The sequence below is a fragment of the Diceros bicornis genome, chromosome 8 (assembly GCF_020826845.1).
Source record: "Diceros bicornis minor isolate mBicDic1 chromosome 8, mDicBic1.mat.cur, whole genome shotgun sequence".
NCBI classification, from domain to species: Eukaryota; Metazoa; Chordata; class Mammalia; order Perissodactyla; family Rhinocerotidae; genus Diceros; species Diceros bicornis.
The window spans coordinates 72,871,136-72,884,221 of NC_080747.1; the positions used below are offsets into that span (position 1 = coordinate 72,871,136).

General features: G+C 38.7%; 1 protein-coding gene across 4 annotated transcripts in view; it reads right to left on the minus strand.

Annotated features, from left to right (window-relative positions):
* FAM13A (family with sequence similarity 13 member A) overlaps positions 1 to 13,086 on the minus strand; it is a 317,773-nt gene that overhangs the window by 200,775 nt on the left and 103,912 nt on the right. For all 4 annotated transcript variants that reach the window (XM_058547500.1, XM_058547499.1, XM_058547501.1 and 1 more), the window contains exon 5: positions 6,495 to 6,648. In XM_058547500.1, coding sequence (XP_058403483.1) covers positions 6,495 to 6,648 — 154 coding nt within the window. The remainder of the gene's footprint in view (positions 1 to 6,494; positions 6,649 to 13,086) is intronic.

Here is a 13,086-nt window from a genome sequence, read left to right on the forward strand (position 1 = left end):
TTCTTGCCTTTCCAAAGACAAAAGGATACTTAATTTAATCATATTGAAAAGCTAGAATACTGAATGAATAGTAAGAAATGTCTAGAGGCAGTAACTCTTCTGTCATGAGCAACACATTTGATTGGCAACTTTTCTGCTTTTGACTGTGTTCCCTCTATCATCAGGCCTGATTCCCTTTAAGGTAAAAGGAAGTCAGGTGACATCATAAAGGTGATTTGACCCTAATGATTCTTTATTTTACAGGTAAAATTTTTAAAGGTAAAATTTAGGGACCAGCCCCATGGCTTAGCAGTTAAGTGCGCGCTCTCCGCTACTGGTGGCCTGGGTTCGGATCCTGGGCGCGCACTGACGCACTGCTTCTCCAGCCATGCTGAGGCCGTGTCCCACATACAGCAACTAGAAGGATGTGCAACTATGACATACAACTATCTAATGGGGCTTTGGGGGAAAAATAAATAAAATAAAATAAAAATTTAAAGGTAAAACTTATTAAAAACTTGCTATCATTATCTCATTTAATCATAATAAGACACAGCCAAACTATTTACTGATATTTCTCCTATTTTACAGATGAGGAACTCAAGGTTGAAGAACAGAATGAGTAACTTGAGCAGAGTGACACAAACTGAAAGTTCTCATTCATTGTGATTCCAGACCTGGAGTTCTTAACTCTGTGCCCTAAGCTTATTAATGTATCTACTGAAGTATCTCTGACCAGATCGTTTCAGAGTAAGCCAACGGCTTCATCAGTTACTCCTCAGCCTATATTATCACCCAAGCCAAAATAGAAAAGTAATACTTGATATTTTTATAATACTTAACTGGCTTTGAAAATACTTTCACAAGTGTTAATGATTTAAATCCCACAATAAATCTATAAGATTTTCACCATTTTAGATAACAGGAAAGAGGAGGAGAGATATTATTCATTACCCAGCCACACTGCTGAGTAGCCAGGGTTACAGACTTCTTATTCTAATATTATTAGATATTATATAATATTATCTAATATTATTCTAAGCCTTCTCATTCTAATATCAGTGCTCTTTTCAGAACTGTTAAAAACTTTAGAAGTATCTAGTACCTGTTCTTAAATATGGTAGTCATAAAATATTCAGTGAACTATCATGTTTCCAATCTCATTCAATTAATTTAAAAACATTCATTATTTCTTTCATGCTATGTACAAATTATGATCATAGACATTATTTTCAGTAAAATAGAGTCTAGACATTGACTTCAAGGAATTTTCAATGCCAAGCACTGTGCTCACTAGCTTGACAAGCATGAGGCCTGAAACACATGGTATCAACCGCTACGTCAATCAATGACTTCTGGGGAATCAAATGTATGCGAGGGAGCGGCAGAAAAGAAGTGTAAATAGTTAGGGTGAGTTCAAATCATGAAAAGCCTTGTTTGTCACGCTAAGATTTAGATTTTATAATACAGGGATAGGTGAAGAGGAACCACTGAAGAATTTTGATATGGGAAGTGACATGTTCATATTTGCATGATAGAGAGTAACTTCGGCAGCAGAAGAGGGAAGATGGCGTCAAGGGCAGACTAGAGTCAGGGAAACCAATGAGAAGGCTATTGTGGTAGTCTCCCAAGGATCAATCAGTTCTCAAATCTGGCTGACTATTGAAATTGCCAAGGAAGCCTTTTAAAATACAGGTTTTGGAGCTCTGCCACGAGTTTCTGACTCAGTAAGTCTGGGTCACCAGGTGACTGTGATAATGAGGCAGGTGTATAATTCTCTTGCCTGGATGAGAGGCGATGAGGAAGCACTAATGAGGGTGGCAGAGATTGAGAGATACTTAAGCAGAAGTAACAGGTTTTAGTGATTGATGGACACCAACTTGGAGCGATTGTATAGATAAATGGGCCATTCATGAAGCCCCAGAATCCAGTGGAACATGAGATCTTCCAGGGCAAGGAAAGATGAGGAGAAAATCCGTGGGACATGCAGATGCAAATGACAGCTAGGCAGTTGGATATGTACGTGTGGTGTGCCAGGCAGAACTCTGGAATGAAGACCTAAGAATGGCCCAGGAAATAATATTTAATTCTAAGAAGGAAAAGTCCTCAAAGGAGAATGAAGACAGGCCCAAGAAATAGGAAGAAGACAACCATTCAGTACTCATTCAAGTACTCATTCATTCAAGGCAAAAGTTTGGTTTGGGGATAGAGTGTAAATGGCCTAAATTCCAAGTAAAGGAGTCTTAATGGCATAATGTCAGCAAAAGGGTGGGAAGCAAAACAACAACAGCAAAATATCTGTTTACTCAAGGCAGGAACATGTTATGAGGTTTGTGTTTTAGGAACATCATTCTATCACTGGTGGGAAGGGCGTGAACCTGGAAGTGGGAGAGAACAGATTGAAATTGTGTGGCTGTGGTAAGGGCCTGACCTAAAGCAGTGGTGGTGGGTGGACACAAGACACTCATTTCAAGAGATATGTCTAAGATAGAATACGAGTCCCAGTGGGAATGGTAAAGGAGGACTAATTACGGATAAACTCAAGATTCTAGCTTGGCAGGCGGGGGGCTGGCAAACTAAGCTTGGAAAGGACAGAACACAGACAATGTTTTGGAGATGATGTTTTGGGTGTGAGCAATGTGAGGTACCAGTATTGCTTTTTATAGGTAGCGGGAAACATGGCTCTACCGCTCTTCTGATAGGTTGGGGCTAGAGTTATGATTTAGAAGTCATCAGCAGCATGGTAAGTGAAGCAAAAGATAGTCACCCAGGCAAACATATATTTAGTGAGAATAAATGAGGACCAGTGGTGATTGTCAGGCGAGTCAGAACGTAGTTCTCAGAGTCAGATATGATAGTGCAGATACTGCCTGACCTACACCAAGGGCGTTGAGACACATTCTCTATTCTAGATACTATTGCTGTACTCGGTGAATGAATTTGTGGGGTTTTTGGCAATCACATCACGCTGACATGTCATATCGTGCTAGGAATTAACTAAAACCCATGGATGATTCTAATTAATTTATTTATATAATTAATAATTTAACTATTATTAATTTTGGTCTCCTCTTGGAGGAGGTGTAAAGCATTTTATGTAAATCATTTGTGTAAATCATTTTATGAACCTAAGTATAGGACTTTCTAATTATATTGATTGTATCAGATATGATGCGTTTGGTGCAAGAAACAATATTCCACTAAAAGTAGTTTATACTATGAGGAATTTATTTCCCTCATGCAACTAGAAGCCCAGCAATACACGTGTTCAGGGTTGGATCAACAGTGGTAAGGAACTGAGCCTTTTTCCTCCTTTAGCTGCCAACCTCAGTGTGTCAGTGATACATTCATCAAGGGCAAAAGATGGTGGCAGCAGCTCCAAGCACTGTACCTGTACATGAAACATCCGAAAGCAGGATGGGAGGGGTGGGCATCTTGACTTGGAAGCCTGCTTTCTTTCTCTCTTATTTTAATTAAAATTTTAAACAATAATTCACATACAGTAAAATGCATAAGAAGTATACAGTTGAATGAGTTCTGACAAATGCATACACTGGTGTACACCTACAGAACATTTTCATCACCCCAGAAAGCCCCTTGGACACTTTCCTGGTCAGTCATCACCACTGCCGCCACCTCCAACTCCACCCAGGGGCAACCAAAGCTCTGAGCTCGTAAATCATTCTTTTTTGTAATAGGGATGAAAACCTTTCCCAGAGGCACTCTGCTCCCAGCACAATTTCCCTGACATCTCCTTGGCCAGAACTGTATCACAGCCAACCTTTAAGTCAAGCACTGGCTGAAGAGGATGGTATAATAGACCATTTATGATTCATCCATCCTTTGGGGGCTGAGGGAGGGGCCCGTTGACCTCAGCACATTGGTGCAGGCCCAAATAAAACTTTTTTTTAGGCAAGGAAGGAGAGGGAAATGGCTGTACACACACACACACACACACACACACACACACACACACACACTCCACTTTGGTTGGTCTACATACCCAGCTACCAATATCTGGCCTGTTGTGCCAGTTTTATTTCACTTGCAAATGTGCTAAATATGTGCTCATTCAAGTCAATGATGAAAATACTGAAAACAACGCAAACAAATGTAGAGACCTCCCCTGAAGTTAACATCAATCCACATTCCAACACTCTGGTCAAAGTTCTTCATCCAAGTCCAAATACAGTCAAATGTTTATTTGTCTGGGCCCCAAATCTCCATTTAGCCCACAAGGATATCAGGAGAAACTTCAGTCAAACTTGCTGACTGTTTCCCACACTGGGCTACACAGAGGCATGTCAGTGGATACATTTAGTCTTTTTTCCTCTTAAAAGTTGTTTTCTATATCTCAGAAGTTTTCATGAGCCTAAGCTCTTTTCAGCTCAGACGTTTTATGTCTTGGTCACTCTTGTGTATTTATCACTTGTTTTGTGCCTGTTTCCTCTTTTTGTACACATCCTTCTAAAAGCTGAGCTCATGAGAATGATCAGAATGAGAATTTGGTTTTTTTAGTTACCCTTCCATTTTTACTACTTTTCTATCTGTTAATGATTTCATTGTGAGCCTCCCACATCATTTTTAATCCAGCTGCCTTTTGGTTTATCTCTAACATTTCTATGACCTTAGGAATTTTAAAAACAAATTTGCTTTCTAAACAATCTCCAGGTTTACATATCTACCTGTGACTAGCATATTCTTCGTTATTATGGACTCTAAAATGGCACTGGCACAACTCATTAAAATGATTTCCATAACTTCCATTTCATCCATATTAGTTATAACTAAGTCCAGAAAATCACATTCCCCTGTTGCATTATCTACCATCTCAGAAATGAGACTATCAGCAAGATCAATATGAAAAATGCACCAAATATTAGCAGAATGATGCTTCAGAGTACAGACATGTAGTTTCCAATCAGGACATCTGTCTGACTCTAGGCCAGATATGAGACTTGCATCAGGAGAGTAGCAGTCATACTCATCCACCTAAGACTCCTATACTTGGCTCCCAACAGTATTATCAGTTTGTGTGTCTTGCCTTGTCCTCTCATGCTGTGTTCTCCACCGTGCTTAGGCTAGTAGCTCAAGCACGTCCACGCAGGGCACTCGTCCACACAGCTCAACAGGTGTTATTTTACTTGCACAGCATATAACCTCCCATGCGTATTCCAGCAACTGTCTGTATCTCAGCAGGTATCTCTTGCCTAGGAGATCACATTTATCTAGTATCTATCTAAATACTTTCTTTATATTTTAGGTTTACCTTATTATCTTATCAGCCCCTGTTAAAAGGCACAAGTGTTAAAAAGTGCTTATCAAAGGTACAGCTGGAACAAAGTCAACCATTTTTTAATATTTTAAAAAGAGACCCTTTGCAAAGTACAAACTTAAGGTAGATTTTTTTCCATTTAAAAAATAATGTATTTTAATTTGGGGGGGAGCAAAACTAATATAAGCGAGGTTTTTTTTCTTATTTTCTCTTGTGAATCACTGACATTTTCTCAGCTACCATGTTACCTCCACCTTAGGTTACACTTGATATTCTCCCAAGTATCTCATTTTATCATTTTATCTGAGCATTGTTCTTCCCTTCCCTCAAATTTCATTTTAAGGTTCTCTTTATCAGGTTGGCAAGATTCCTGCTAAAAGCATTCCTCTCAGATGTTGTCTCCCTCATAGGGAGTCTGTTGTATTAACAGCGTAAGCCCTAATTAAGAAAACCTAGTTTGGGTCTTCTTTCACTGTTTTGGTAGGGTGCTACTTGATATCCATTACCTTTTATTTCTTCTTCAAAGTCATGGCCTCCACTGGAAGAGATGAAAACACTCCTTCAATGCCCAAACCAAGTGCCTCTGGTTTTATCATTCATTGCCATATGAATCAACAAGAGTATAGTGCGGTCTGTAAATCTGATAAGTCTCAGGAAACCTCCTGAGGGAACCTCCCGTATCAGTTCCATTATGCTTTACCTCAATACAAATGAGCAAGAAATAAGACACTTTCTCTCTTTTCCCACATCTGGAGGACTTGGTTTGGACGTTTATCCTCTGACTCTCAACTGTAAGTCTTTAGAGATCTATATGCATTCACCTAATAATGCATTCATGTTATAAATTATCAGCCAACGTATAAAAAGATTTAGATAGTATTGTCCAGGACTCTATAGGTTTTTAAAAAACTCTCCTTCACTGATGATAGTTACCAAGGACTACCTATATGGGACTTAAAATCTGATGTTGAATTTGAAAGTGCGCCAGACACAAGAGAGACAGAAAGACACAGTAATATTATCTTCAGGAATTTGCAACCTAGTCAGTAAGTTAGCACTCCTTAACACAGCCGTCAGCATGTATCTCTGCTGTAACCAGGCTTTCATAAAAAGGTGGCGCGCCCAATCGACCACAGCACTGGGCTCATATAAGTGCTTTAGAGAGAATTTTTATAGCAGCAAGGAACCATCAATCACAAATTTGGTACTTTACTGAAGATTAAGTACCAAAGTTACTTACTTTTACTATGATAAGCCTGGCCCAGCTTTCACACCTCTGGTTATCATTTTCTGTATATTCCACTTCAAAGAGGGTATTGTAATTCTCCAGTATTTTAGCCATTATCTTGTTGCAGAGGTCTTGTTCTTTCATGCCTTCAAGCCCAGGTGGCACACTAGAAATAAAGGTGAAAAAATTGAGAGGAATTACTTTGTAAAAACAAAAATGCCAGCACAGCTGACTCAGGCTTATATTTTGACATCTCCTGAATGATTGATTAGCCTTCTTACAAGGACACATGGGATTTTCGACAAGCTCTATGGTGACACATACGATGTTGCTGCGACAACTGGCGAGTTCCCAAGATCCGAATCAATAGCTGGTGCTGAATAAGAAAAGTACATGTTGTTCAGGAAGAAGGTTTAGGTTAGCATGGGTGCAGTACTACTTTGTATATATTAGAACTTACTATACATAAGGTAACACTTATATAAAAGTTAAAGTAAAAAAAGAACAAGTGTTATGACAAAAAGAATGAGTGTTTTATCAAGACAGAAATAGCCATATAAATACTAGCAACACAATCATTATTTAAGGATTTCTTAGATAATGCACAAAAATTACAAAACTTAAAGGAAAAGATGAATACTTCTGGGAAAAATACTAATAATTGTTGAAGCTGAGTGATGGGTACATGGAAGATTTATGACACTATTCTCTCTTGAGTATGTCTAAAAATTTCCATAATTAAAAAAGGTGAAAAAAAATCTTCTGAATGTAGAAGATACCATGAATAAGGTAGAAAGATAAGCTACAGATTAGAAGATAAACATCTCTTCAGGAATATGGAAACTGACATAGGATTAGTAGTTAGACTATGTAAAGAATTCCTACCAATCAATAAGAAAGTGAATTTAAAAAGAAGGAGACAAAGGGGGCCGGCCCAGTTGCATAGTGGTTAAGTTTGTGCACTCCGTTTCGGTGGCCTGGGGTTTGCAGGTTTGGATCCCAGACGCAGACCTACACACTGCTTATAAAGCCATTCTGTGGCAGGCGTCTCACATATAAAGTAGAGGAGGATGGGCATGGATGTTAGCCCAGGGCCAACCTTCCTCAGCAAAAAAAAAAGAAAAAAGAAAAAAAGAGGAGGATTGGCAACAGATGCTGGCTCAGGGCTAATCCTCCTCACCAAAAAAAAAACAAAAAAGGAGACAAAGGACACAAGTTGAAAAACTCATAGAAGAAAACACTTGGACAATCAATAATCTTATGAAAACATACTTAACATCACTGAGTAATCAGTGAAATGCATTAAAAAAGCAACACTGAGGTATCAATATCCATCTGTACCAGTTTCCTGTGGCTGCTGTAGGTGGCTTAAAACAGCAGAAATCTATTCTTCGTTTTGGAGGCCAGAAGAGCAAAATCAGTATCACTGGGCAGAAATTAAGGTGTGAGCAGGGCCACACTCCCTACAGAGGCACTAGGGGAGAATCTGTTCCTAGCTTCTGGTGGCTGGCAGCATTCCTCGGCCATGGCTGCATCACTTCAATCTTCAATCAAGGTCTTCAAAATTTAAGCATCTTCAAATTTCTCTGTGCTGTCTTCACATGGGATTCTCCTCTGTGTATGTGTCTAATCTCCCTCTGCCTCTTTCTTAGGATACAGGTGATTGCATTTAGCGCCACCCAGATAATCCAGGATAATCCCCTTATCTCAAGATCTCTATCTTAATTACAACTTCAAAGTCCCCCTTTTTTTTTTTTCACCAAATAAGGTAACATTTACAGTTTCCAAGGATTATAACCTGATATCTCTGGGGGACATTATTCAGCCTACTATACAACTTTGGGGTGCATGCCCTAAGGTGACTCCCAATGAGTCACACTCTTGTACTCCCCTCGATGCAGGCAGAACCTGTGACTTCTGATCAACAGAAAAAGGCAAAGGTGATAGGACGTCACTCCCATGATCATCTTACGTTACCCGAGACTCAGTCTTAGCACACTGGGGTGAGGATTCTGCTGCTGGTCTTGAAGAAATGAGCTGCCATATTCAGAGAGGGCCTGTGAGAGAGCCACACGGCAGGGGACCAATGTGGACCTAAGGCCTCTAGCTCACAGCCAGTAAGAACCCGGGGTCCTTACATGCCGCTGCAAGGAAATGAGTTCCACCAACAACCTGAATGAGCTTGAAAGCAGATTCTTCCCTAGACTCAAGCCTCCATATGAAAATGCAGCCGAGCTGATAACCTTGATTTCAGCATTGAGAGACCAAGAGCGGAGGACTCAGCTAAGTTGAGCCTGGACACCTGACCCACGGAAAGCATGAGATAGCAAATGTTTGTTGTTTTAAGCCACTAAATTTGTAGTGATTTGTTACACAACAGTTGAAAACTAATATAGAGTTTGGTACCTGGAAGTGGGGTGCTGCTACAACAAATATCTAAAACGTGGGAGTGGCTTTGGAACTGAATAGTGAGAGGAGACTGGAAGAATTTGGGTAGCATGAGAGAAAAAGCCTAAAATTCCTTGAACAGATTATCAGTAGAAATCTGGACTTTACAGATGCTGCTGGTGAGAGCTCAGAAGGAAATGAGGAACATGTTACCAGAAACCAGAGGAAGGGAGATCCTTGTTCTGTTGGCAGAAAGCTTAGTGAAACTGTATCCTGCAGTTATGTGGGAAGCAGCACTTGTAAGCAACAAGCTTGGATACACAGTTCAAGAGACTTCCAAGCAATGTTTTGAAAGTACCACTTGGTTTCCTCTTGCCACTTACAGTAAAATCCGGGAGAGAGAGAGAAATTGAGATAAGAACTGTTAAGTAAAAAGGAAATAAGACTTGATTTAAGAAATTCTGACTCTACAGATGGCAAGACACTAAAATTAAATGTCAGGAAAGCAGGGTGGATAGAAAACGTTGCGAGTGTGACTACACAACCTCTTGCTAAAACCTCAGAAAGACCAGAAGCTGAGATTATTCAGTCACACAAAGGTCCCTTTCAGATGATTGAGGGCATGTCTCACAGATCCTTTGAATCAAACTAGAGAGCCTGTAAAGGTATTGCCCCTCAGCCATCTTAACATGAACCTGAGATAGAAAATGGATTATTTTGAAAAGATGTGTGAATGTGTCTTTTTTCTAATGGAGTAAATTCTAGCGAAATCCATCGAAGACTTGTAAGTTTTTCAGAAGTTTGTTTCAGCAGAAACACTGCCAACTTGGAACAAAAGAGACAGAAACGGTACAAAATGAAAGGAGGCTGTTGGATCCCCCAAATTTTATTGGCAGGCAGCAGGTTGATAAAACTACTCAGCTACAAACACGTGCTGCCTTTTGTGAAAAACAAAAGAACCAAGAACCAAGAGGGCAAAGTTGAAACCCATGGAGAAGTATTCCCAGCCCTTGAAACCTAGTCAAGAGATTCCCACCATTTGCCTGACAGATAGCAGAACTGCCATTGGCCAGTGACTTCTTTTTATCTTTAATTTCCCTCCTGTTTGAACCAGAACATCTATGGCTGTTATCCTATGTTTGTTCCATCATTACATGTTAGGTGTGTTGGGGTAGGTAATTTATCTATTTAGTTTCATCCTCTGAGAACCAGCCTTTCTCAACCAGAGTCGCAGCCAGTTTTGAGATATATTTGTTGCATGTCATCTGTTACAACAAAGTAGAAACTTTTTCACATTTTTGCTTATTTAGAAATTAAATTACATTTGAGGTATTCCGTATAACAAATTTAATCTCAATGTCTCAAATGATTGAGACATCATATGTTTCTTTAGTCAGATGAAAGGGTCAAGTTTTAGTTAAGTGATGGGATCCACGCTTTCCTTAAGGCCTTTTTCAGCAGCACTGTGTTGGAAACAGCCGTGAGAATTATAACTTTCTGTGATACAGTTATTTCCATTCACAAAAGCTTACCAACTTTAAATTTACTGATTTTTAAATAACCAACAAGGCAAAAAAAATGAAAAAAGGTAAGGAGAGGATTCTAGCAAGATGATGGGGCAGGAAGCATCATGACTCTGTCTCCCCACCTAGACAACAACTGCACTGGCAGAATCTGTCCGATGTAACTATTTTGGAACTCTAGAGACTATTGAAGGCTTGTAACTTCCAGGGGAAGGCTTGGAAGATAAATTGCAGTGCATTTTGGTCAATTTCAGCTCTTAGCACAGTGGCAGCCACTCATCCCGCACCCCAGCCACAGGGCAAGCAGCTGTGCCCCTGTTCCTAGAGTCGCTTACACACAGTTTGTGGGAACTAGGATAGGCAAAAAGGACCCCGTCCTGCAAATATTGAGGATTAGTGCTCTGAATGCTGACTGTTGCTTCTAAGGTGCCAAGAGGTGGGCAGCCATGGTTGTTGCATCCCCGTCCCTTGTTGCAAGTACCTCTCTTTTGGCTGGACTGACTTCTAGAAGATTTAAAGGGCTGGCACCCTTTTATTCCCCCCTTTGATGTTTTGCTTTTTCCTTCTTTCAGGAGCCAGACACTAAACACTAGAACATTCAAAAACTACTGCGTATATGCGGAAAATTAGAAAGTGATTACACATACCCAAGGAAAGGCTCAAAAAAACCCGAGAAGACCTTAAGTTTACACTTCAGGCTGACTTTGGCAGAAACACAGTCTACATCAATCAAAAAAACAAAAACAATCAACAAAAACAATAAAAACGGCAAACTCTGGGGAAAGAGGAGAATCTGATTTCCAGAGTTATCTCATAATTAGATTCAAATGTCCACTGTTCAACAAAAAATCACATAGCATACAAAGAAACAGGAAAGTATGGCTCACTCAAGGAAAAAATAAATCAGTAGAAACTGTCCTTGATAAAGACCTGATGGCAGATATACTAGATAGACTTTAAAACAACGGTCTTAAACGTGCTCAAAAAACTCAAGATTCGTATAAACGTCAAGAAAATAATGTGTGAACAAAATGGAAATATCAATAAAGAGAAAGAAAACCCCAAAAGAAATTTTGGAGATGAAAAGTAAAATAACTGCAATGAAAAATTCACTAAAGGGATTCAAAGGCAGATTTGAACAAGTAGAAGAAAGAACCAGTAACCATAAAGATAGGACAATGGAAATTACCGAGTCTGAGGAACAGGAAGAAAAAAGATCAAAGAAAAGCAAACAGAGTCTAATGGATCTGTGAGACACCAGCAAGTGGATCAACATATACATCGTCGGAATCCCAGAAGAGAGCGAGAAAGGGGCAGAGAGAATATCTGAAGAAATAATGGCTGAAAATTTCATGATGAAAGACATAAATATAAATATTCAAGAAGCTCAAAAGACTCCCAAGAGACCCACACCAAGAAACATTATAATCAAACTTTCAAAAGACAAAGACAGAGAGAATCTTGAAAGTGGCAAGAAAGAAACAAATCATCACATACAAGGGATCCTCAATTAGATTATCAACAGATTTCTCATCAGAAACTTTGGAGGCCATATGACTGATATATTGAAAAAAAAATTAAAAGAAAAAAAAACTGTCAACCAAGAATCCTGTATCTAGCAAAACTGTCCTTCAAAAGTGAGGGAGAAATTAAGATATTCCCAGATAAACAAAAGCTTAGGGAGTTAGTGACCACTAGACCTGCCCTGCAAGAAATGCTCAAGGGAGTCTTGCACAGTGAAATGAAAGGACACTAGACAGTAACTTGGAACCATATGGAAAAATAAAGATTTCAATAAAGGTAAGTACACGGGCAATAATACAAGTATTATTTTAACAATGGTTTGTAACTGCACTTTTTGTTTTCTACATGATTTGAGACATACATTTAAGGTGCAAAGATAAATTAGTATAAAAGCTAGCAATACTGTAACTTTGGTTTGTAACTCCAAATCTTGTTTTCTACATAATTTAAGAGACTAACACATTTAAAAGAATTATTAGTTACTCCCATATCAAAACCAGACAAGGATAATACAAGAAAAGAAAATTACAGGCCAATATCACTGATGAACATGGATGCAAAAATCCTCAACAAAATATTAGCTGGCAAAATTCAACAATACATTAAAAAGATCATACACTGTGATCAAGTGGGATTTATTCCAGGGATTCAAAGATGGTTCAACATCTGCAAATCAATGTGATATAATGCATTAACAAGATGAAAGATAAAAAATCATATGATGCTCTCAGTAGATGCAGGAAAAAGCATCTACTGATTCAAAATTCAACATCCATTTTGCAATACATACATATATTAAGTCATTATATTGTACACCTCAAACTAATTATGTTATATGTCAATTATATCTCAATAAAAAAAGAAATATATTAAAACTCTAAGAAAAAGAATGATCAGGTTATGTTTTGGGGCACACAATGTATAAAGATGTAATTTTGTGACATCAACAACTGAAAAGGGTGGCAATGGAACTGTAAAGGTGCAGAGTTTTTGTATGTTATTGAAGTAAAGTTTGTGTTTATTCAAATCAGAGTGTTATAACTTTAGGATGTTAAATGTAATCCTCATGGTAACCACAAAGAAAACAGCTATAGAATGTACACACAAGGAAATGAGAAAGGAATCTAAACATTTCACTACAAAAAATCAACTAAACACAAAAGAAAATA